Here is a 25,980-nt window from a genome sequence, read left to right on the forward strand (position 1 = left end):
TGTACAAGACTAACACTGTGTGTCAAAAATATCGTTTTATTCTTTACTTGAAACAGAAGCTGACCAGGTTCCACCTCCATGGAAAAGAAAAAAAAAAATCACATTTAAAATTGGTTACACTAACAGCCTTCAGGAACACTCAAACAGCACACCATCAACAAAATAAACCCCAAGATGTTTCAGAGAAAAAAAAAATCCATGTTGTCCTCAAAATATTTGTTACACAGAATACAATCAAGTTTACTGGTTATGACAATTCATAGAATTTCTGCAATGTTTTCTTGAGTTGCGTACAGTTCACTGCTGCAGTGCATCACGTAGCACAGTGTGTCGTGCGCTACTTCTCCATAAAAAGGCCACTGGAATATCCATCTGAATGGGAACCAGGTTGCAAACTGCTGCGCAAACTCTCCCAAGAAAAGAAGTCTCCTGAAGATCTCTCACAGCTCATCTTTATCCCAGTCATCCAGATCCACATCACTGAGATCTATATCATCTTCAACTGGAAGCTGTGAAAATGCGAAAAAGCCAGAATTCTGAGCAAATGTTTGTCAACACACAACACCAAAACATTACTGACTTTGATTCTTTCTTCATCCTCAATATAAAGCTCCCTCCTGTTATTTTTCATTCCTAAGAGCTCAGTGGTATTAAGCAATGGATAACTGATCAAAATTTAGACTAGAAAAAGAACTTTTTCTACTAATTATATATACTCCAGATAAAGTCAAATACAAATAGACCATGTAACAGAACTACTACCATAGCCTATATTTTAATTGACCATTTAATTGACCATTAAATTGACCAAAGCATGGTAGTAACTGATTTTTACAGCAGCGTTGAACTTTAAACAAGAACACAGTCACTGTGTGGGGCTAACAAACTTTCCAACATTAAGGTCAACACATCGCTTAACCAAAATCTCCACAACGTTTGGGTCTTGCAGGCATACATGCCTTCCTTACTCAGTATGGGCAGTAAAATGTTTCAGTCTCAAGTAACTGAACTTTTAGATTGCATCCTAGTAGCTTGACAGAAGTGCCATGTTCGTGTCAGACAATCAACCTGCTGCCTGTTTTCCCATGATCTAAATCCTGCCACCAGACCACCAAGATCATTCTTATTAAAAAACAATTTTCACACTACTAGTTCTTACTCTGCCCAGTTGCTTCTGAACCTTGCAAAGCATCAGCACTTTTACAGAGAGAGCTTTTCTTACCTCACCATCTTTGCCATCCCAAGGTTCAACTGTGTAAATTTTAGGGAAAGCTCCGCCACCCACTGGTGCTGTTGAGCCGCGACCAACAGACAGTTCCCTGAGATGAGACAAGTAAAAATTAATTTTAAGAATTTTCTCCAGTCTCCATCCACCTGAACAGTCTGGTTCAACCCTACCTTAGAACAGCTCGAGACCAAGTTTCTTTTAAGTGGACTCTTAAGCTTCTGCTGGCTGCAAGGGCTACAAAACCAGCTCCTGCTGTGAAGCACCCCATCCTGCACTTGCTAGTTTATGCTTGCTTTAAAGGCTTAACGTTAAAAAGCTGAAGAGCTGATCAATCCTTTTGCATTTTCAGGGACAAATCAGATGTGGCACAGGACCAGAAAGATGACTAGCAATAGGCAAAACCTCAAGAACCTCAACAGCACTGATTGAGATTCATTTATATAGTTGTGAAATGACACTGCTAGCAATTCCCAAATTAGGAACTTCCCAATTACTAATGATTAACCAGATCTCGCCATTTCAATTAAACAGCATTGATTACCACATCCCAATTTACCAGTTTATTAGAGAAACAGAATTTTTCAAGATCGGAGTTCACTTCTGTTTTCAAGCTATTTTCAAAAGTCTTTGCAAAACTACCAATAAATTCTAAACAGCCAACTTCCTAACAGTACCTGTCACACAAATGTAGACTGCTTTAGTAATTGCAATCCCACTGAAATCATTCCCTTTCTCCAGTGAATGCCTTTTATATTTAACTGTGCAAGTTTCATCTCATCCGTGACAGCCTGATTTTGGTCCAGAGAGACACAGCACCGGATATCCAAAGATTTGCCTCACTTAAATAAAGATTTAATACCTGAGAAACTCGTTGATCCCTTGCTCACTGAACGATCCCTTCAGAAGGGCAAATTTCATCTTCCGAGCATTTATAGCTGCCATTGCTGGATACCCAAAGCCTCCAATCCCCAAAGAGCTCTCAAGGTCTGGCTGAGCGCTTGCTTCTGTCCACAGCCACCTGGAGGAAAACATAAGATAATTCGTAATTAAAAATAAGTATTGCCCTTGTTTTAGAGTCACACACACCCTGCAGAGTTTGCACTGGGTTCTGAACTGCCCTCAACAGCATCAACCCATCCCTAGTTGTTATTCCAGTCAGCAGGGAGTATTGGGGTCCCAGATTTGAACCACCAAACAGAAGGAAGCCCCTCCTGAACAGCCCAGCCCCAGTCCCAGCTATTTTCTGGTGAATCAGAACAGCCACCTAAGCCATTCCAAGGCAAGAACAACACTACCAGCCTGAACAAGCAGCTGCACCTATAATAAGCAATGTTTAAAATGGCTCAAGTCACAGGTCTCAAACATGACAAAGTGCTGCCTAGGTACCACTGTAGATTTCTTGCCAAAGACTGGATAAACAACCATTCACCCAGTATTATTTCCTCACTGGTCAGGACTCAGTTCCCCTAATGCTTGACAAGTCTGCTGAGGATCCTTTGGAACCAGCTTATCTCAGCATTTCTCCTCCAGGCTTTCAAGCCGTTTTGCCCCTTTTTCACAGCAGTCAGTGTCAGAACAACTCTCACTTCCCAGAGAGGTCAACATGCACTCTAGAGAGGAGCAAAAAGGCTGAACCTGCTGGCCTGCTCCTTCAGGAACATGAAAACTGTTAGCAATTTATTTATTTTTTTTTTTTTTTGAGAATGCCAGGCACACTGACAGACTTAGCCATCAGCAAGACCCTGAAAGAGTCCAAAATATTGCCCCAAAGTACTGTAACATTCATGATAAGAGTATAACATGCTTAATCTGATTTATTAATGCTTGGATATCTCTTGTAAACGCAGGGCTTGAGAGATGCACAGAGACAAGAAAAATACAGCTGTTTATTCTAGTGACACAAGGCACCTCCAGCCCCAGCACAGTTAGTGAAATACCAGGATAGAGGATCCAGGAACAGCTCTCTGCAGATAAATCACTACCATACAAGATTCTCTCCCATTACCTCTAAAAATGCCCACATCTTTTCCAAAAACATGAGGCCACAATGCCACTCACCCCCACATCTTCTTTTTGTATTTTTCAGCCATTTTTAACATGACGTCCAGGTAAGAATTCCTCCCTGAAGCTCCTGTTTGTCAGACAGAATTAAAAATTAAACACACTTCTACGTGCGTTAAGGGACAAGTTCATATAGAAGACTGCTTGCTTGTATGTTTACCTGTGTCAAGAATATGAGGCAGGACAGAAATGATGCACAGCTGATGAGCATCACAGGTAGTCTTCAGAACATCCTCACTAATTATCTAGAAGACAGAGAGACACAAAGTCAACAGAAGACTTTTGATTACCCAGCTGTGTTTGCACTTCCCTCCAGCAACCACCGACTCCATCCTACCCAGTAATAAGCATCTGAAATAACACAAAAGCTTGCAAGCCCCACCTACTTCCCTGTCCCCCAAGGTAAGGCTAATTACAAAGAGTTCACAAAGCTTTCTGTTAAGACTTGGAGCAAATTAAGCAGTATCAAACAAGGCTTGGAGGGAACACAGTAAGATGCCACTTCTAGCTCAAAATTTGTGCCCTTAAACCAGGGCTTGTGTAAAACAAACCGCTGGTCTCACTGCAGGTCACCGCAGACTGCACACCCAAACATATGCCTGTGCCTGCAGTTCCCGTTCACACTGTTAGCATAAGGAGAGCCAGCAGGGAGCAGCATTTGCTAAACACAGGGAAATTTAGCTGACATTTGATGGAGCAATACCACTTCTGTTTGATCTACCACCTTAAAAAACAAAGGAATCAATACATTTATGCAGATCAGTGGTCACCGAACTTTGACTCCACACTCTATCAGTAAAAAATATGTTTTCAGCACACAGCCCCAATACACAACTAACATACACCTGCTATTGTACGAATACCCTATGCATATAATAAAGTATGCAAAGAATTGATATTAAAAAAGGATAAGGGTGAAATAAGCACTATTTAAGAATATGTATTTTTATTTATTTCATTAATTGTACAAAAGTTTTTCTTCCCATACCTCAATGTCTTAGCACACCCAGGGAGGTCCACATGCCCCACTCTGGAGACAACTGCTCTCGATCACCATTTCCATTCTACCCCCACCAAGCCAAAAGCAGAAATCACCATTCTGAGTGTAGAATCCTTTGGACCACAAGTTGGGTCAATTTTCATGCAACTCCTGAAGGAGAGCATACAGATGCTAAAACCCTACCGTCTTGTTCTTCACTCAGCTTTTCCTTCATTCCCCTAGAGGGTTCAGGCATAACGGTACCAGCGCTGTCAGTGCCTTCACTGTACCAATTCTGAGTCTTTTAGTGAACAGCGGATTCACAGTGAATTCACAGAATTAAAGAACCGAAAGCAAAGTGGTCAGAATTGTTATCCTTCACTATTTCTGTCTCAAAAATGGTACAGAAGCAGCATCCTGTTTTATTGACAGTCAACATAGTCCTCTGAAAACGCTACAAAGGTTATAATGGAAAAAGCAATTTGAAAAAAAAATGTAGAGGTACCTCCAAGAGCTCAGGTGGTGGTGCATTATCAGAAAACAGATCCAGAGCACGAGCAACAATATCAGATCTGGTTCTCCCACCATCATAATCAACAGGGTCTTCTCCTTTCTGGAAGATTTTAATTGTGGGAAATCCACGAATCTGCAAGAGAAGTTTAAGTCACCAACTCAGTAAATCTGGTCATCTGTGGTGGAAGGCATCGGCTACCCTGATGTATCCCAGATTAAGAAGAGATTTAACTTGTAGATGAATCAATTCTTGCAACATGTTACAACTGAACTTTAACAATTCTGTAGCTTCCTACTTATGCAACAACTCAAAATAGTACCTACTTGCTGAAATACCATTTCAAGTTTTAGGACTGATAAAGCAGCAAGGCTTTCCATCTCCCTTCAGAGATACCAAGCACTGCACGTTAATTACAGAAGGACTACCATAACCCTAGTCATTAGTTTCTCACACTTAAGTCTCTGGCAAAACAGCACTGTGCCTACATGGAAAAATCAAAAACATGAAAAAAAAAAAGACAGACAGACCTTAGGCTCCCTCCTGCTACGCTTCAAATACAATTTGTTCAGTGCTCTTGCTTATTGCCAGCCACGTACGCTTACTGGGAACCTAAGCAGCACACTGTAAGTTCCCTCACACCATATTAAAAATCAAGACTACCAGTTTGTTTGGGCCCACAGCAAACTGATCTGGGTCCCACTGGTGAAGTGATCCCTGGTAAGTGGCTCAAAGCCACCCGTGTGTGTTCTGGAGACACCCAGAAAACATACAGGTGTGAAAGGAGAGACCTCTCACTACAATGATAAGGCTATTCAGGATGCTATGGAAGTGAACAGCCTTCTTCATCAGCAACCAACAGGTTTCTTCCTTCCCTCTCACCCCTTTTACGTTGTTACTGATGTTCAGGAATGAATTCATTGTGTAAAAATTTTATGTGCCAACATTTTTAGAACAAAACATCTAAGTGGTGCCAGGCTGCAATCAGTTTGGTAAGACCGAAGGGAAATCTGACTTACTAGGGACGGAAAGGAAATGATAACCACTGCCCGGCACACTCACCCCATACCGGCTCGCCAGCATCTGATTGACTGTCGCGTCTACCGCAGCCAACTTTACTTTCCCCTTGGTTTGTTCTTTCACCTCAGTGGCAGCAGCTGCCCATTCTGGCTCCAGACTGAAAAACAACAGATTATCAGTGCTCAAAGTCCTCTCAGGGTTAGAGAAAGCATACCACATTCCAAAAGTATGGAGCATACATCACACAGAGGGAAAATAAAAACCTGCAGGACAAGACAGCCAGCTGGATTATTAAAAGTTAGACTCAAATCCTCCATCTGAAGGAGCGAAGAGGTTAATCAAACTTCTGGATCTCCTTCCCGCTGGTAACTGGGAGTTTACTGCTAAGGGAGAGAGCAGCCAGAACAGCATCAAAGGTGCTCTATGCTGGAGAAGCCCACACATTTTTGATGAAAACACCTTATAGGTATATCAGAAGTGTGTTTTTCTAAAGTCCCTTTCAGGGACCTAAGGGTATTGCACATAAATGAGCACTAATGGGAACCAAACCGTCAAAACAAACAAACTCATTTACTTTTTGCAGTGCCCACACCACGGGGCATAAAACTCCACCATCCACACATCGTCGCTGTTTATGACGTTCTTATCAAAGCTGTCGTCAGTCAGCTCAATCACGTCCTTCTTGTCTCCACCTCCGCTCTCTCTGCTCTGTGAGAAACAAACAGACCCTCACATAAGCAGCAGCCAAAATGGGCTTCCCACACAAGCTCTCCCACCTCATGCTGCACCAAGCGCTCTTTATTTGAGTTCGATACAAACCAGGCAGCGTTAGGTCATACAACTTTCCCATTTTAGAACTGACAACAAATATACGCAGCCTATTCCCATGGCACTTTGAAGAAACAGCAAGAAAATCTTCTATTAAAAACAGCTTTTGGGTCAAACTGACTAACAGGAACACGTGGGAATGCTTCCCAAGTTCTTCACACCCAGATCAGTCCAGGAATGAAGGGCTCTCCTCCACAACCCACCTGGGCCACCTCTGTGCCCTGCTTCTGTACAGAAGATGCCAGTGGGACACACACCCCACGGTGCAGCCCACCCAAACCTTGTATCTGGCCAACCTGAGGATGTCAAGAGACTTACTCGATGATTTAGAAATTGTAGGATGAGTGAGAAGTGTTTCAATTTACCTTCACGGAGAAATCCAGCAAGACAACTACAGCAGAACGTTACCAAATTTAAGAACAAGGAAAAAAAAAAACACTAGCTTAGACTTGGACCAGGCAAGGGTGGCCCCAGTGCCAAGCAGGCTCCAACACCACCTTAATCCCTCGTTAAGGTAACAGCAAATCCTCCTGGAAGGCATTTCCAAGCATACCAAGGACACAAAAAGGTCACTCACTAGTAGTCAGGTTTACTATAGAAAAGCCACACTGCCCAACCTGACAGCTTCCTCTGAGGGCTGCCCAGTTTGGTGGATAAGGACACAGCAGTGGATGGTCCCTGTCTTCACCTCCTAAGGCTTCTGACACAGTTTCCACTAATATCCTCCTTCAGGAACTCATAAAAGTGTCAGTTTGATAAGGAGACAGTGAGCTGCACTGCAAATAGGCTGAACTGCTGCAGTCTGTCCAAGAAATCCATTTATAAGCATGAAAAAATGTTTCTACTGCGTGGGTGGTCAAACACTGGCACAGGTTGCCCAGGGAGTGCAGTCTCTGTGGAGCCCCTGTCCTCAGAAATACTCAAAACAGGGGGCACAACCCCAGCCTCCTGCCCTGGACAGCCTCCAGCTCAAAGCACAGCCACGTTTCCCCAAGTACCTGTCTCCCAGAACTATATCCTCCACTTCTGCCGCTGAGACGGTCTTTCACCAGGGACCGAAGAGCACTTAGGGCAGCATCAACGATGGCATCACTTGTCCTGCCACCTGTGACACGGCAAAACGAACGATTAGAACACCAAAAAGCCAGTCTAAAGCTGACTAAATTACAAATTTAAGGAACACATTCTTTCCCTAGGGTTCCTTAGGACAAGCAGGACTGGGCTGTGAGCAATACAGCACCAGTGGTGGGACGTTGTTGACTCACAACACAAGGATTCACTCTCGCTCTGCTTTTCAAACATCCTCCTTATCTGATGGAGGGGGTGACTGGGGTGAGTTCCACTGAACAGCAGGGAAGGAGAAATTTTCCGGAGCTGCCCATCAAGCTCCACCAACTAAGAACTGCTGATGGGACACCCAGCCTGAACTAAAATATGCACAACTCGGCCAGCAAATCCCACCCACCTGTCTCTCCCCGTTACTAAAAGCACTAGACAGGGAGGAACTGCAACACAAGACGGCACTAGCAGCTAGCACAATTACTGCATTCAGGGATGCTTTTAGCTGTGCAGCACACGAAACAGGATCACATTTACCCTGATAATCTTCTGCTTTGTTTTTGTTGGCTCCAAATATCTTGATAGTTGGAAACCCTCTGACGCCGTACTGTCCACCCAAGGACTGATGCTTATCTGCGTCTACTGCACCTACTTTCACTACGCCCTATGGAAGTAAAAACAAAAATTAAGGCAAGCTTTCAACAGTCATTTAACACATTTTGTACTCTGCACTTGCTGGAGACAGTTATTAGGAAGCTAAGAGAAGAGTCACTGAAAGCTGCTGTAACCCAAAAAGCATTAAACTAGGGAACACCTCTGATGCTCATTTCTTTCTTTATCCTAAGTTTTAAAGTTTTTTTCCCCCCCCTTAAAAAAAGGAATATGTATTTTATATAGGAAAGAGCTCAGCACATCACTGAATGACTAAGGTTTCTGTAATGAAAGAAAAACTCATCACCAACAGCTTACAAAGCTGTGTTCAAATACTCAGTTCACCCTGTTCCTGTATTTCAGTAGCAGGGAACAGGACAGCAAGGAAGAAAAGATGAACGTGCTATTTTGGGAGATGGCTGGATTCTACAGTCCTGTGGTGCTGTTAGAAGCAGACCTGGAAAACAGTAATGGAAACTTGCTGGGACAAAATTGACTTGCTTCCTTCTACAATTGAATGGCTTTTTAGAAAAAGTGAACTTTTAAGTGCCTGTGTGTCACCTTTTATGGGCTACTTCCACAGCAGGACAAGTGTAATTGAAGGGCTACGATTCAGGGTATTTCCATTCTGCCACCACGTTTCCAAGCAAGATGAAAAACAGACAGATTCTCCTCAGTCCTCTGCCGCAAGTGCATTTGTGAAAAGTTAAACTTACTTTTAATGCTGTTGCGGCTTTCTTCCACTCAGGGGTTAGTCTTTGACAGTGACCACACCTTTTAGAAGGAAAAAAAAAAAATAATAATATTCATTCAGATTGCAGAACTATTTGATGAAGCAGAAAGCAGCCTTGTTGGGTTTGCAAAACAAAAGATTTCTACCCGTGAAGAGGTGAAGGGGCTATGCCACATCACATAATTGATCAGACAACTTTAAAAAAGCCAAAACCCTCCATATATATATATTATACAGATACATATACATACATACACACACTGCTCTCACAAGCTACCTGGCTTTCCAAATATATGTAAATGTGAGCACCAAAATCCAGATTTACACACAGTCCCATCTGATTACATCTGATGTAATTCTCACCATGGGGCGTAGAACTCGACGAGCCACAGGCTGTCGCTCTGAATGACCTCCTTGTTGAAGTTGGTTGGTGTTAGCTCTATCACATCGTCGCTGGCCGAGTACAGACCGTTAACTGCCAGGAACAATGTGCAGCTCACTGTGCCTAGAACGAAAAGCAAAGCAATCAGCATTCCCACAGACCATTTATGGCACTCCTGTTTCCATGACTAAATCATCTCCCCTCCCCTAAGCAAGCTTTCACGTCAGCAGAAAAAAAAAAAAGGGGGGGGGGGTGGTGAGGAACTCCGGCCTCACCAGACGAAAGAGAAATAAAGGCAACATATGCAGTCTCCCTCCCCAGTTAAATCACAGTTTAAGAGGATCATGTAATATATTCTCCGTGCCTACAGCACGGGGGACTCCTGCTAAGCTGAGGATCTCCAGAGAACATTCAGTCAAAGCTGCAACCCTAACTTCTGCTGGTACCAGACAGGCAGGACTTCCATGTGGACCCCCAAGATCGGCTACAATTCCTTCTCAGTTTTCTCATAGGACCTCCTAAGCCAACTGCCCGCACCTCTGTTAAAACATTTCTTACTTCTGGTCACTTCTGTATCTTATTATTACTTGAGGCTTTCCAAGTAAAACCTCACAATCCTTCCTTCTACCTTGTCTGAGGATTAAGACCTGACTTTATGAGAGACAAGCATCTTTGTAAAAAAGTCCATAAAGCAGAAGATTTTCTTAACCCACCAAAGTCTCAGGGGAGTAAAAGCTCAGACACTGAAGTCGGAACTAATGAAAAAATAGTTAGCTTTTTTTGCAAGTGGTTAATAACTCGCATGGCAAGCTGCACCTTGTCTCTCTTCAAAACTGAAGATATGGCTCAGTGATGCAAAACTCTGCAGCACACGGCACACAGACTGCACAGCATCACCTACGCTTTAACAGTCCTGCTCGAAAAAAGGCAGTTTCATTATGTGTAGTCTGCAGATGAGAGAAGCAGAAAGAAAAAACATCTTTCAGATTGCTCAGCCAGAGGTCAGGGCTGAATCACCCCACAGCAAGCCAGCACCTCACCCAGCGCTCCACGCCCCCTCCTAACAGGCTCTTCTAGCCCTCTTTTAGGGTGATCCCAGCTGGTTTCCACCACCGGATTTCCCTGTTATATGGGCTCTGTCCCTTCAGTTTGCCCACACACAAGCAGCACTTCATCAGCACAGATCAAGCAGCTTCTAGGGCGATATGTGGCTGTCACAGCATGTTACGGTGCCCTACAGTAACAACTGCCGCCGGGGCAGAGTAAGAGCACAAGGATGCAAAACGGTACTTGAATGCCAAAGCCATTCCCAACAGAAACTCTTCACACAATGGAAAGAGATTATTAAAATTAACCCAGTGTATTTTATCATCACCCAAGAGACCTATGGCAAAATACATTCAGAAACCAAACAGAGCTCACCCAGCCATTTCTGTCAGCTCTCAGACACTTCAAATAGACAAGTTCTGCCTCATGCAAAAAATATGCCAAAGAGAGCTTACACAAGGTAGCACGTGGTAAAATTTACCTAGGCACATACCACTGCATTTTGATTTTTATTTTAACTCTGACCCATAAGCCAGCAGTATAGTTTTCCTTCCTATTGTGAAATATGCACAGTTTAATTCGTTTTTAGAAAATAAAAAGATTATTTTCCTACAATCCTTTAAGCCAGGAAAATGCGAACCTGGGATTGCCTGATTCTTAGGGGTAGAACCAACCTCAGATAATCTAATTTCAAAAGTTGTTCTCCAGTGTAAGCAAACTACACAGCCAGGAGCATTGTGAAACCAACCAAGGTGGCTCCACAATGCTATTACTTGTTCCCATCGAAAAGCCAAGCTCCAAGCCTGAGGAGCTGGGCAGGAAAGCTTTTGCTGAAGCTCGTCTTCGTGAACTCCCTCCTTAGGGACCTTCTGAGGCCCAAACTCACCCTGATAGGGCGAGAGCCTCCCCTCAGCGGCTGGGCATTACCTGCACCTTCAGCTCTTGTACACAGGGCTGCAATGGGGAGCGCTGAGCGGATTTAGGGATTTATTCAGCCCAGCAACAGCGGGAGCGGGAGAGGAAGCGCAGCTCCCCTGCGCCTCCTCCTTTTGGCTTCCATTAATTTCTTTCCTACAGTCCTTAAGCCCAACTCAGGGCAACCAGACAAGGTATAGACAAAGAAATATCCCAGAACAAGAAAACACAAACAGAAAAAAAACAAGTTACTGGAGACGAGAGTAGCTTTTAGAAGTAGAATAACATAATTCAAGCATTTTTTTCCTGCTGCCTGGGCTCCTATCACGCCCCCAACCCCTCCCCGGACCCCCCCCACCACCTGGAGCCCCCGTAATGGCGGCCGGAGCCCCCCTCAGACCGCCCGGGGCCCCCGAAATGGCGGCCGGGGGCTCCCCGAAATGGCGGCGGGGGGCGCGCAAAATGGCGGCCCCCCCGCTCCCCTCAGCGCCTTCCCGCCCTTCCCCGGCGCGCGGCTCCTACCCCACCAGAGGCGGCCCGCGGCGCGCGCCCCCATGGCTGCCCCCTGCTCCCTCCGCCGCCGCCGCCGCTCCTCAGGGCAAGCCCCGCCCACTCCCCCACCGCCTGTCCCCGCCGTGGCCGCCGCTGATTGGCGGAGCGGGCGCGGGCGCACTCGGCGCAGCCAATAGGGGGAAGCCGCGTCGGGAGGAGCTGGGGTGAGGGAGGCTGGGCGGGGCGGGGTGGGGCGGGGCGGAGGCCGAGGGGAGATGTCCTCCCTGCCCGCCCCCGGAGTCGGCCCCGTGGTGGGGCTGCCTCCGCCCTGCAGAGCGGGGAGAGGGGGCGTGGGGCTCGGTATAGGCCGGGAGTAGAGGCTAAAGCAGCCCGTGTTGTCCCGTTTGTAGAGCCTCGCCGTGAGGCGAAATCTCACGGAATGTTGAGCCCAAGTGGCTTTCTTGTGAAAAGCAGACTCAACAAAACGTTCTCTGCAAGCCACAAGCTTGTGTGTAAAAGTTCAAATAAAAGTAGAAAGTCACACAATCATGCAGAATTGTAGGTGTTGGAAGGGACCTCCGGAGACCATCAGGTCCAACCCCCCTGCCAAAGCAGGTTCCCTAGAGCAGGCTGCCCAGGCAGACGTCCAGACGGGCCTTGAATATCTCCAGAGAAGGAGACCCCACAGCCTCCCTGGACAGCCTGTCCCAGTGCTCCGTCACCCTCACCGTGAAGAAGTTCTTCCGCATGTTGGTGCGGAACTGCCTGGGCTCCATTTTGTGGCCATTGCCCCTTGTCCTGTCCCCACAAACCACTGAGAAGAGGTTGGCCAAGTCCCTCTGTCTCCCACACCTCAGGTATTTATACACATTGAGGAGATCCCCTCTCAGTCTTCACAGAATCACAGAATTTATAGGTTAGAAGAGACCTCAAGATCATCCAACCTCTGACCTAACACTAGCAGTCCCCAATTAACCATATCCCTAAGCTCTACATCTAAACGTCTTTTAAAGACTTCCAGGGATGGTGACTCCGCCACTTCCCTGGGCAGCCTGTTCCAGTGCCTCACAACCCTTTCAGTGAAGAAGTTCTTCCTAACATTCAACCTAAAACTCCCCTGGCACAATGTAAGCCCATTCCCCTTGTCCTGTCACCAGGCACGTGGGAGAACAGGCCAACCCCCACCTCGCTACAGCCTCCTTTAAGGTACCTGTAGAGAGCAATAAGGTCGCCCCTGAGCCTCCTCTTCTCCAGGCTGAACAAGCCCAGCTCCCTCAGCTGCTCCTCGTAGGACTTGTTCTCCAGGCCCCTCACCAGCTTCGTCGCCCTTCTCTGCACCCGCTCAAGCACCTCCATGTCCTTCTTGTAGCGAGGGGCCCAAAACTGAACACAGTACTCGAGGTGCGGCCTCACCAGAGCTGAGTACAGGGGGACGATCACCTCCCTAGCCCTGCTGGTCACACTGTTCCTGATACAAGCCAGGATGCCGTTGGCCTTCTTGGCCACCTGAGCACACTGCTGGCTCATATTCAGCCGACTATCCACCATCATTCCCAGGTCCTTTTCTGCCTGGCAGCTCTCCAACCATTCCTCTCCCAGTCTGTAGCTCTGCTTGGGGTTATTGCGCCCCAGGTGCAGGACCCGGCACTTGGCCTTGTTAAACTTCATGCAGTTGACCTCAGCCCATCGGTGCAGCCTATCCAGATCCTCCTGCAGAGCTTTCCTACCCTCAAGCAGATCGACACACGCACCTAACTTGGTGTCATCTGCGAACTTACTGAGGGTGCACTCGATGCCCTCGTCCAGATCATCAATGAAGATATTAAAGAGGACTGGCCCCAGCACCGAGCCCTGGGGAACGCCACTAGTGACTGGCCTCCAACTGGACTCGACTCCATTTACCATGACTCTTTAGGCCCGGCTATCCAGCCAGTTTCTAACCCAACGAAGCGTGCGCCAGTCCAAGCAGACCCAGGTCGCTCAGTCTTTCCTCATAGGGAAGATGCTCCAGGCCCCGTATCATCTTTGTGGCCCTCCGCTGGGCTCTTTCCAGGACATCCCTGTCTTTTTTTGTACCAGGGAGCCCAGAACTGGGCTCCATCTAACTCTTACCTGCAGGCGATATTCAACACTTAAGTTGTGCCAGGGGAGGTTTAGGTTGGAAATGAGGAGACATTTCTTCTCAGAAAGAGCCGTCAGGCATTGGAAGGAAGGTGGTGGAGTCACCGTCCCTGGGGGGTTCAAGGAAAGGTTGGACGTGGTGCTTAGGGACATGGTTTAGTGGGTGACGTTGGTGGTGGGGGGTGGTTGGACCAGGTGATCTTGGAGGTCTCTTCCAACCTTAATGATTCTAAAGCCGGTGAAAATAAATACCTGATTAATGATATAACAGTAATTCTGTTTATTATAGTAAGTAGATTGATATCATTAATTTGTGATGATGACAAGATTCACAGTGATTAATCTACTGCATATTCAAGTTGCTAAATCTTAGCATAAATCGGGCAGCTTTAAAATTTAAAGTTTCATTCATCAACATATGTGGTTAGTAAGGATCTCACCCTCCAGGAGTAACCTTGAGAGGCATCCCTCCCTGCCCAAGGGGAGATCACTGCAGCCCACTGCTTCAGCAAGGAGACTTCAAATTAGGCTTTCTTTCGCTGCCATACTTACAAGGGAAAATGTTTGGCTTGTAGTCAAGCTTACCATATTGCTCTCGACCTCATACAATTCATTATTTCACCATTTAGGATTTCAGTGGTCACTTGCTCTAGGGCTGCGCCCCCCTTTGCTCATGATCATGGCTATGAGCATTCACCAGGTGCTCTGTTATTCATGAGCTGTCCAGGCTAAGGAATGGTCACATCGAGGCCTACTGTGGTTCATGGATGCTCCATGTATCCTTGGCATAGACTATCTTAGAAGAGGATACTGCAAGGACCCAAAAGGGTTCCGGTGGGCTTTTGGTATTGCTGCCTTAGAGACAGAGGGCATTAAACAATTATCTACCTTGCCTGGTCTCTCAGAGGACCCCTCTGTTGTGGGGTTGCTGAGGGTCGAAGAACAGCAAGTGCCAATTGCTACCACAACTGTGCACCGGCGGCAATATCGCACCAACCGAGACTCCCTGATTCCCATCCATAAGCTAATTCGTCAATTGGAGAGCCAAGGAGTGATCAGCAAGACTCATTCACCTTTCAATAGTCCCATATGGCCAGTGCGAAAGTCTAATGGCGAGTGGAGACTAACAGTGGACTATCGCGGCCTGAACGAAGTCACGCCACCACTGAGTGCTGCAGTGCCGGACATGCTGGAACTTCAGTATGAACTTGAATCGAAGGCAGCCAAGTGGTACGCCACAATTGATATCGCTAATGCATTTTTCTCCATCCCTCTAGCAGCAGAGTGCAGGCCACAATTTGCCTTCACTTGGAGGGGAGTCCAATATACTTGGAATAGGCTGCCCCAGGGGTGGAAACACAGCCCTACCATTTGCCATGGGCTGATCCAGTCTGCACTAGAGCAGGGGGAAGCTCCTGAACACCTGCAGTACATCGATGACATTATTGTGTGGGGTGACACAGCAGAGGAAGTTTTCGAGAAAGGGAAGAAAATAGTCCAAATCCTTCTGAAAGCCGGTTTTGCCATAAAACAAAATAAAGTCAAAGGACCTGCACGGGAGATCCAGTTTTTAGGAATAAAATGGCAAGATGGATGTCGTCAAATCCCAATGGATGTGATCAACAAAATAACAGCTATGTCTCCACCAACTAACAAAAAAGAAACACAGACTTTCCTAGGTGTTGTGGGGTTTTGGAGAATGCACATCCCAAATTACAGTCTGATTGTAAACCCACTCTACCAAGTAACTCGTAAGAAGAATGAGTTTGAATGGGGCCCTGAACAACGACAAGCCTTTGAACAAATCAAGCAGGAAATAGTCCATGCAGTAGCCCTTGGGCCAGTTCGAACAGGACCAGATGTAAAGAATGTGCTCTATACTGCAGCCGGGGAGAACGGCCCCACCTGGAGCCTCTGGCAGAAAGAACCTGGGGAAACTCGAGGTCGGCCTCTGGGGTTTTGGAGTCGGGGATACAGAGGATCTGAGGCCCGCTATACTCCAACTGAAAAGGAGATATTGGCAGCATATGAAGGAGTTCGATCTGCTTCGGAGGTGGTCGGTACTGAAGCGCAGCTCCTCCTAGCACCCCGATTACCGGTACTAGGCTGGATGTTCAAGGGAAGGGTCCCCTCTACGCATCATGCAACTGATGCTACATGGAGCAAGTGGGTTGCACTGATTACTCAGCGGGCTCGAATAGGAAACCCCAGTCGCCCAGGAATATTGGAAGTGATCATGGACTGGCCAGAAGGCAAATACTTTGGGATATCATCAGAGGAGGAGGTGGGTCGTGCTGAAGAAGCCCCACTGTACAACCAGTTGCCAGAGAATGAAAAGAAATATGCCCTGTTCACTGATGGGTCCTGTCGTATTGTGGGGAAGCATCGGAGATGGAAGGCTGCTGTATGGAGTCCTACGCGACGAGTTGCAGAAGCTGCTGAGGGAGAAGGTGAATCGAGTCAGTTTGCAGAAGTGAAAGCCATTCAGCTGGCTTTAGACATTGCTGAACGAGAAAAATGGCCAGTTCTCTATCTCTACACCGATTCATGGATGGTAGCAAATGCCCTGTGGGGATGGTTACAGCAATGGAAGCAAAACAACTGGCAGCGTAGGGGCAAACCTATCTGGGCTGCTGCATTGTGGCAAGATATTGCTGCTCGGGTAGAGAACCTGGCTGTGAAAGTACGCCACGTAGATGCTCATGTGCCCAAGAATCGGGCTACTGAAGAACATCAAAACAACCAGCAGGTGGATCAGGCTGCTAAGATTGAAGTAGCTCAGGTGGACCTGGATATACTTGGTGGGTGATGCAAAAGAACGGAGAGGTCCGGTGTGTACCTCAAGGAGATTTAATACTGGGTGAGAATAGCCCATGAACTGAATTGCACCATGTTAAATAGTATATTATACTGTATGTTATCACTACCATGATTACTATAGGTGACTAATTAGAATGTATGGAAAAGAGTGTAACCTGAGCATGACATAAATGGTATGGAATAAGGGGTGGATAGATGTCCTGGTTTCAGTTAGCACAGAATTAATTTTCTTCCTAGTAGCTGGTGGAATGCTGTGTTTTGGCTTAGAATGAGAAGAGTGCTGATAACACCCCGATGCTTTAATTGTTGCAGAGCAGTGCTTATACTAAGCCAAGGACATCTCAGCCTTTGCTCTGTCCTGCCAACGGGCAGGCTGGGGGGTGCAGTAAGAGCTGGGAGGGGACAGACCCAGGACAGGTGACCCAAACTAGCCAAAGGGGTATTCCATACCATCTGACGTCATGCTAAACAATATATAGGGGTGGCTAGCCGGGGGGAGGGGGCCGGACTGCTCGGGGTTAGGCTGGGCATCGGTCAGCGGGTGGTGAGCAATTGCATTGTGCATCACTTGTTTGTACATACTATTATTACTTTCGTATTATCACCATTGTATCATCATTATTATTATTGTTATTATTATTTTGTTATTTTTTTTTTCCTGTCTTATTAAACTGTCTTTATCTCAACTCACGGGCTTCACTTTCCATTTCTCTCCCCCGTCCCAGAGAGGGAGGGGGGAGGGTGAGCGAACGGCTGCGTGGTGTTTAGCTGCCGGTCGGGTTAAACCACGACAATAACCTAAGCAGGACTTATGTCAAGTGCAGGCATTGAGCGTATCCATCACAATCTGCTGTAGGCCAACAGAAAGAAAAGCAGGGAAGAGGAAGGCTGGTTCCTGCTGACATGAGCACTGTTTTAGTCTTCATAGCCTGTCTGCATCCAACAGAGACATGAAAAATTTAAGTCCAGCAGCACGATATTGATATAGCTAGTTTGTATGAAAAATCAGCATCCCGGTTCAGAAGCTCTGGAAACAACTGACTGAAAAAGCTGAATGTTTTTTCCCTAATGATTGCACACCGCAGGAGGGTATGTAGCCCGAGGCAATGTTGTTGGTGGGCATAGATCCAGATGAAGGCTTCTGCAGAGCTAAGATTCAGCCATTAAGTGAGCTGTGGATTTCTAGTGTAGTAGCAGCTAAACTTAATGTGCCATTGAAATAGTAAGTATCAGAAGTTGTATCTGAAGTGGTCTAAATTTTTGCCACATCGGCATGCCTGTCACACAAGTAGCACTTCTCAGTGCTATCAAGTCCTGCTTTTTAAGAGTGTGAAACTTAAGCACAGTGGTGAGAATAGGCAGCCATTATCAACAATCAAATTTTTCATGTATGGAGGAAGACAGATGCATGACATAACAACACTTTTAATCAGAATAGCTGCATAATATTGGCATCTTGACATTTTCAAGCATGTAAGGGCAGCCTGCAGAGCAGGCAGATGCATGTTTGTGATGATTCCTGTTTCTTAAGTTAACACATACCTCACCTCTTACTTTTATTACTCTGAATCTGTGTGAAAAAAACATTCATTTTAGGGCAGTTTTTTATATTGGCACCAAAATGTCTTTTCTTTACATGAGATGCTGGCTAATAAGTGAAAATAGCAGCCTTCTGCAGTCACTTCATTGGTCTGTAAATCGAACAAGAGCTGCTCTGCAGACCATCCATCCTACCGGGGGAGAAGTATTTATTTGAAGTTTTTCTTATATACCACCAGCATGATTAAAAAAGTAAATATGACACCTTGGGGCACTATACTACTAAGCTGTTAGTGTGACATTAGCTCCAGGAAAAAATAAAATAAAAAAAATTAAAGGATAGTTTTATGGCACATAGATACTGTCAGATAAAATTGATCTTGTTTGGCTATAACCAAGGTGTCTTTTGTCTATAAAAGATATAAAAGATCCTGAAGATACTGTAGTACATTTGGTAGTACATTTGATTTATTTATTTTTAATCAACATTGTGTGACAGTAAGTTGAATGTCTGTATTTCATTTGTTCAACAGTAAGTTGAACGGCCAACATTTCTGTAGTACTAAGAAGCATGTGTTGAAGTATCTATTGAAGTACCTATTGCCAAAAACAAAAAACACCCTTTTAACACATCTATATTTAATCTTTATCATCTATTTAATCTTTACAGACTTGGTAAATTCCTAGTGAATTTCTACAGGAAACAGTACACCAGCAGCTTTTCAACATTTTTATCTGGGTTCTGGAATTACACATAAGGTAGTGCTGAAAATGCCTGCATTAACACAAAAATTAGTAAAGTGGTAAATATTGGTGAAAACAGGACATGGATACAGGCTCTTTGATGAATATGCTGCATTCAGACACAATACATTAAGGGTTTTAGTTTGTGTGAGGCTTTTCTCCCTCAGAGAAGACAGAACACTCTCCAGTACTTGGATGGAGCCTCTGAAAGAGATTTCAGCGCTGTTTCTCCATTGCAGCATGAATTTCTACTGTGACAGTGCTGGTAATAAAGCTGATGTGATTCATGGCTACATAAAAAGGGGAATAAAGGAAAGATACTTTGTCTGCAGAGGTTCATGAGGCAAGTTATTGGGCCTATATTTAAAAATATATCCATAATTACAGGGGCAGGGTTAGAAGGGACTTTGCCAGTTTCCTGGGTCAGCACTGTGATACAGCAGCCCCTGTTCCACACCGGAGTCTGTGAGACCTCATGGATGCATCCACGGGTGCTGCAGGAGCCAGCAGATGCAAAACCTGAAATCAGGTCCCTGAGACATTAAACACAGTGTCTGAAGAAACACACACGGCTCCTGACTGGGAGAGCTGGCTGATGTTCTCTGTATGCACACAGGCTGCTGCTGTGTGCTGTGGTACGTGATCTGGTCGTACATCACACCAATGAATACACTTCCCCCCAAAAAACGACCTAGAGGATGCTTGTATCTGAAGTGCTGAGAAGCTGGGTTACCAGCTCAATTTTAGGCACCTCCCTGCCTCAAAGGTGTTTGAAATTTGTCAAAGTCTCTTCAGCCATCGTCACCATGAGCTTAACGTAAAATGATCTCAGTCTTTCCCAGGGATCAGTATGGTAGAAGTGGGGTGAAGTTAAAAGCCCCATGATTTTGAGCTGTGGAGAGCTTTTAAAAGTCCTCTGTAAAACCATGATTTTTTTCCAGTATAAACTAGTAAAAATTGTTGCAGACCTGTCTTTGGCAGGGTTACTGTGCTGTGGTCTGACCACTCTTGGTCATGGTAGAAAACCTGAACTTTACTGACACGGAAAGGCAGATTTAACTAACAGCTCTGCCTTTCTATCTTGGTTTTGGTTTATGCAAAATCTCATGTAGAGGTCACTGAAGCAAGTACCCACATAACACAAGCCTGGGTGCTACGTATCAGTGAATCCTTTTTTAGCTTTACAAGCTAAGCCCCAGCTGTGTTGCATGGATGTTTTGTCCTCCCTCCGTGCGATGTCCATGTAACACTTGTACAGACCAGATAGCAAGAGGATTAATGATAAAAAAATGTGAGAAATATTCTTGTATCCCATGGATATCTTGTATCCCATGGCAGATGCACATGGATATAAAGTGCAGGGATTCTGGCTTTACAAGTTTTGAGTGCCTCCTAACCCCAAATCTGAGACATAGTTGAGGGCTCCTGGAATGCAGTTTGCAGGAAAGCAAAGCTCACCCAAAGGAGCATTTTTCATTTGTGCTATTAGCATGCTTTTAATCTTGGTGGCCTTTAATTACTAGACAGAAGCTTTTACTGGAGACAGAAAAAAACGGGGGAAGCCTTAGAGCTAGAAAAAAGAGGTGGGGGTAAGGTAGCTGGCTTTGCTTCCAAAGAGGTGAGAAAGCTGCCACTAGGCCTCAGCAGCAACAATGGATGGAGCTTGAGACAAGCTCTTGTCTCCTTAATGAGGCTAATTTTCTGTTTAGGATGAGGCTGAGACAAGGGTTTGGAAGTTGGAAGAAAACCTTTTGCTGGGATAATTTAATACACATGACCAGAACTAACCACGTTTGAAGAAGGAGGGGAAGACGTGGAGGCAGCCAAAACGTTGAGGGGCCTTCACTAACTTTGTATTTGAGGCCTTCACTAACTTCACTAATATCTGTAGGTGTAGCCCTGCAAATATTCAGAGATTCAGCAGGTCCCAGGATTAGGTACTCAGGACGTGAGCTCACTTTGAGTTGAATATGTGTGTCGTTACAGGACAGGCCCTCTCTCCTCTTCCAGGAGCAAGGCGAAGCCAGGATATCTGCTGGAGCCCAGCACCCTTTCTGATTTTTGAACAAGCACTAAACCCTGCACATATCCCAGTAAAAGCCTCATATGAACATCCTTTGGAGAGCCTGCTGCTCCCAGCTCTCCCACCTGCCTGTCCTTGTGAACTGGGGGAAGGCACGCAGAGGGCAATGAGCACACGCAATCCACCCAGAGGTCTTGTTCCTACCTCAGACTCTGGCTGGCCTCGCCTGAATCCACACCAAAAAGGGAGCTGGGAGCAGTATGGGTTGGGCCATCACGTCATGGGAACTTTCCTGAGACATGGAGTGAGCCCTCAAATGTCTCCTTTCCCAGGGTATATCCTGATAACAAAGGGGCTGGATGGCAAAAGACACACACCGCTGTAGGAAGTCACCAAGAATTCAGCTGGGCCATGTGAGAAGCAGGGTGACTGCAGCATCCTTCGGAAGGATTCCCTCTGGCCTTCTCCAGATCCTGGTGTGGTGGGCTGTGCCTGCAGGGGGTCCATCCCCGGAGCTATGAAGCCTCTGCCACCCAGATGTCTGATGACACACCCACCCCTTTAAAATAACAACAAAAAAACGGTTCTTTTGGGAGATTCTACAAACAGTAAAAATTTGAATGGATTAAAAAAGTGACTGGGCAAAGTCATGGAAAGGAAATTCCTTCCCAACTAGCTGGCCATAAACTCTGTCTTGGAAAGTCCCCTAACCACATAATGATGGGGAGTGAGACTATTCTGGGAAAATGGCTCTATTTTTTGGTTTTATTAACTTCTTCCTCGATAGAGAGCTTGATGGCTTTTTGATCTGTTTTCATATTGCTGTTTTTGCGTTCTGAAATGCTTATCCATCTTTCATTAAGAAGTTGATTATTTGGGGAATGGAAGTGGCAAAAGCTCATGCAGGGCTCTAACCACCAAGTGTTCGTAATTTCTTAGCCTGAGGTGCTAATGGGAATCAAAAACTCCTCTGCTAGCTGAACGATGTATAAACCTGCATTTATTTTTGATGAAAAATTGAAATTGCTTTGTTAAAAAATGCCAATATGTTTAAAGTGTTGTAGAGAATGGCACCAAAGCAGTGGAGGTTTAGAAAGATGAAGTGGAATTACCCATTTCCTACATAATGAATAAACACTGAGTAGGTATCACAGAATCACAGAATCACAGAATTTTCTAGGTTGGAAGAGACCTCAAGGTCATCGAGTCCAACCTCCAACCTAACGCTAACAGCCCTCCACTAAACCATATCCCTAAGCTTTACATCTAAGCGTCTTTTGAAGACTTCCAGGGATGGTGACTCCACCACTTCCCTGGGCAGCCTGTTCCAGTGCCTCACAACCCTTTCAGTGAAGAAGTTCTTCCTAACATCTAACCTAAAACTCCCCTGGCTCAACTTAAGCCCATTCCCCCTCATCCTGTCACCAGGCACGTGGGAGAACAGGCCAACCCCCACCTCGCTACAGCCTCCCTTGAGGTACCCATAGAGAGCGATAAGGTCGCCCCTGAGCCTCCTCTTCTCCAGGCTGAACAAGCCCAGCTCCCTCAGCCGCTCCTCGTAGGACTTGTTCTCCAGGCCCCTCACCAGCTTCGTCGCCCTTCTCTGCACCCGCTCAAGCACCTCCATGTCCTTCTTGTAGCGAGGGGCCCAAAACTGAACACAGTACTCAAGGTGCGGCCTCACCAGAGCTGAGTACAGGGGGACGATCACCTCCCTAGCCCTGCTGGTTACACTGTTCCTGATACAAGCCAGGATGCCGTTGGCCTTCTTGGCCACCTGAGCACACTGCTGGCTCATATTCAGCCGACTATCCACCATCACTCCCAGGTCCTTCTCTGCCAGGCAGCTCTCCAACCATTCCTCTCCCAGTCTGTAGCTCTGCTTGGGGTTATTGCGCCCCAGGTGCAGGACCCGGCACTTGGCCTTGTTAAACTTCATGCAGTTGACCTCAGCCCATCGGTGCAGCCTATCCAGGTAGACGAACACGGATGCCAAAAAAATGTGTGGTACAAATATGCAGATGATGGATGGCATTTTTTTTTTTGGTGGAGTATGGACGAGTATATGGACACAGAAGGAGAGGTGAAGAGAGACTAAATACGAAGAGCTTATGGCCAGGTGCCAGCCATACAACGAATACCCACCAGATGCCACTGTGCCATCTCTCGATCTGTGTATGCCCGTACCTCCTTGACAGACTGGAGTGGAATATGTCACTTTTGGTGGCACCTTTCAGTGCTAACAAGACCATTGTACAATAGAAAGAGGCAGTGCCCACTGCTAAGACCTTTGTAAGGATTTCCTACAAAGCTCCTTGCGCTCAGCGTGCATTGCCTCATGCCCATGTATGTGAGCCTGGGGACACCCCTGGGATCCCCCTGAAGGTGGAAAGGCACAAGAGCTCTGTAATGCACCTACACATTAATAAAATAATTATGAATGGAAACTTTGTTGTAACAAATTGTCACCTATATAAATTCTTCTACCCTCCCTCAGCTGCATGGGGCTGACTCTTTCTCTCAACACCCAAGGTTAGGCTGACCATTGGCCAAAGAACACAAATCTGTGTTGAAATCGTTGCTTCTAATTCATTTTAGCTGGTGAATCTCTGTCAATAAAATGTGAGAGTAGACTTGAGTGGATGTGCCTGCTTGTTGAGTTTCAGAGAATTTGCAAAACTTAACAAAGTTGAAAAAAAAAGCGATAAACCAACAGACCACAATAGTATAGGTCACTCATTGTTACTCATTGTGCAGCTAATACTAAAATGAGAATAAGTAAATGTTATATGTTGGAAAATAGAAGAAAGTAAAGTTATTTATCTCATAAAGTATCTTGTGACTTTCTCCTATGCTTGTAGGATTGCTCATAGCCTCATTTGCTTCATGTCTGCATGAGTGCTATGTAAAGCATTTAAGATAAATTAAAAACCATAAAAATGTACAGACACACACATATATAATCTTCATACACACAGTAAGAAGTTGTGACATATTTTAGCTTGTTACTTGTTACCTGTTATATGGTACCTCCTTGTTACTTTGCCTCTGCTGTGTTGCACCACCTCTCAATTTCAGGAGTTTAAGAGAATAACAAAAAAGATTGTATTAGTGTTAAAAAAGTTATGGTGGGGATCCACCCTGGTATTGATAGGTAAGGTCTGATCTTCAATTCAGGAATGCTTTTTATTTTTATTATTTTTATTATTATTATTATTACTATTACTATTATTATTATTATTATTATTATTATTATTATTATTATTATTAACTGCAAGACTAAATATTGCCTTCTTTTATGTATTTAAACCTGGGAAAATTGAGGGGTTTCTGTCAATTGGATTAAGGTCTTGCACTCAGTTGTGACTTAGGAGAGCAAGTATGCCTCACTGCATAACTTGCTGCAAAGATGGCTTGTTTTATACCTCTCCTGGCAGTGAAAAAGGGCAGTGGTCTGGGAGCACTGGTGATGAAACATGGCGTCACTTGTGTGCCCTGATGGGGACTGCCCAGCTGTGATTTGGGTTTCCCTTTCAGAGAGGTGCTATAAGGAGTTTAGCCTACCTGACTTTCTGTCTTCATGTCCTACCTGTGTGAAGTTCATCTTTGCGTGCCACTCCAGCTCAGTGTGTGCATGGTATTCATGGGCAGATTGATTTTCTTTTCAATGCACTGTTATTACTGACTCCTTATATCAGCGCTCAGACAGCTCGGTGCCTTTGCTGGTGTCTGAATGCCACAGGACCGTGCATGAAAGTTGGTGACCTGAAACAAAGTGGTGTTAGCGGGTTGGAGAGGCAGTTAAAAGGCAAGGTGAGAGGCAGATCAGGCTTCAGCAGCCAGGCAGTGTGGATTTATCACCTTGCTGTCGTTATTTCAAGTCAGGTGTCCTTGCTCCACATTCAGATGCTCTGAATAACAAGGCAGCAGCAGTGCCCAGCACTAAGAATAGCAGTCTTTGGGTCCTTGGAAAGCAGGAAGCTTTTAAAGGCAAGATGTATTTAGCTTCCATTGAATTGGTTGATTGTGTGTTATCAAATATCTTTCCAATATCTTCCCAGCAGCCAGTCTGCAACTGAAATAGGTTTAGAAATCTCTTCAAGAATCAGGCAATAAATAAGTACACTGATCAGTGTAAGGAAATAACAATTTCTTCGGGCCTCAAAGCAGATAAAGTAATAGCATTTCTAGCATTAGAACTATATTTTACTTGAATGAGTAGGTCACATACTGCAATCCCTGTCTTTATTATACCACCCATCATTATAAAAAGACATAAATGCAGATCTTTGGCTAAGTGTACAAACAAATAGGTGCAACACACTGTAAAACAACTGTGTGTTTGGTACTGTGGCAAACGCATTACAGATACTGAATTTCTCAGGAAAGATGCTACCGTGAAACAGCAACCAGCTTCACCTGAACTCTTCCAGTGCAAAAAGACCCATGAGAGGGCAGGAAGAGAACCCAGAGCCATGATGAAAGCTTCAGGGTCTTGGGTCTTGCAGCTGCCCAGGCTGCTGGGTTGGTTCATTTGCCTCGTGCGTTCTGCAGTTTCTCATTTGAGTGACAAACAAGTTACAAGCAAAAAATCAAAGCATCTTATCTCCAGACACCAGCTGGTACTCTGTCTGGACTAAACTGATGGCATTTAGGAGTACGGAGAAGAACTGTGTGAAATCTGTATTAAGCATCTTGACAAGGAACGTGTTTTCCTTGTGCTGGTGGTTGGATCCTGCTGGCTCCTAGCCCTTGCTCTGCCACAGGTTTGCTGTGCCTGAGTTTGCAAGTCTGCATGCAGAGCAACTTACCTTTTCCTCTGACTCG

The 25,980-nt window shown here is 45.4% G+C and overlaps 1 protein-coding gene across 1 annotated transcript; it reads right to left on the reverse strand.

Moving 5' to 3' along the window:
• Positions 1-22: 22 nt before the first annotated feature.
• Positions 23-12,011, reverse strand: PDIA6 (protein disulfide isomerase family A member 6). Its single transcript, XM_082757425.1, has 13 exons — positions 11,937-12,011; positions 9,434-9,575; positions 9,054-9,111; positions 8,224-8,350; positions 7,626-7,732; positions 6,374-6,507; positions 5,842-5,956; positions 4,774-4,914; positions 3,450-3,534; positions 3,287-3,359; positions 2,088-2,246; positions 1,223-1,319; positions 23-509 (listed from the first exon to the last, which is right to left on the reverse strand). The coding sequence occupies exons 1-13, from the start codon at positions 11,968-11,970 to the stop codon at positions 441-443; spliced, it is 1,341 nt and encodes a 446-aa protein (XP_082613551.1). The 5' UTR covers positions 11,971-12,011; the 3' UTR covers positions 23-440.
• Positions 12,012-25,980: the final 13,969 nt, after the last annotated feature.

Source organism: Aythya marila (assembly GCF_965140915.1).
Source record: "Aythya marila genome assembly, chromosome: 3".
In the NCBI taxonomy this organism is placed as follows: domain Eukaryota; kingdom Metazoa; phylum Chordata; class Aves; order Anseriformes; family Anatidae; genus Aythya; species Aythya marila.

Excerpts from the sequence above, each read along its gene's own strand:
- PDIA6 (XM_082757425.1), bottom strand. The coding sequence starts at position 11,970 with ATGGGGGCGCGCGCCGCGGGCCGCCTCTGGTGGG. Across the intron at positions 2,247-3,286 it reads TACAAAAAGAAGATGTGGGG|GTGGCTGTGGACAGAAGCAA; the intron begins GTGAGTGGCATT and ends GTTTTCCTCCAG. Across the intron at positions 1,320-2,087 it reads GGGATCAACGAGTTTCTCAG|GGAACTGTCTGTTGGTCGCG; the intron begins GTATTAAATCTT and ends GTCTCATCTCAG.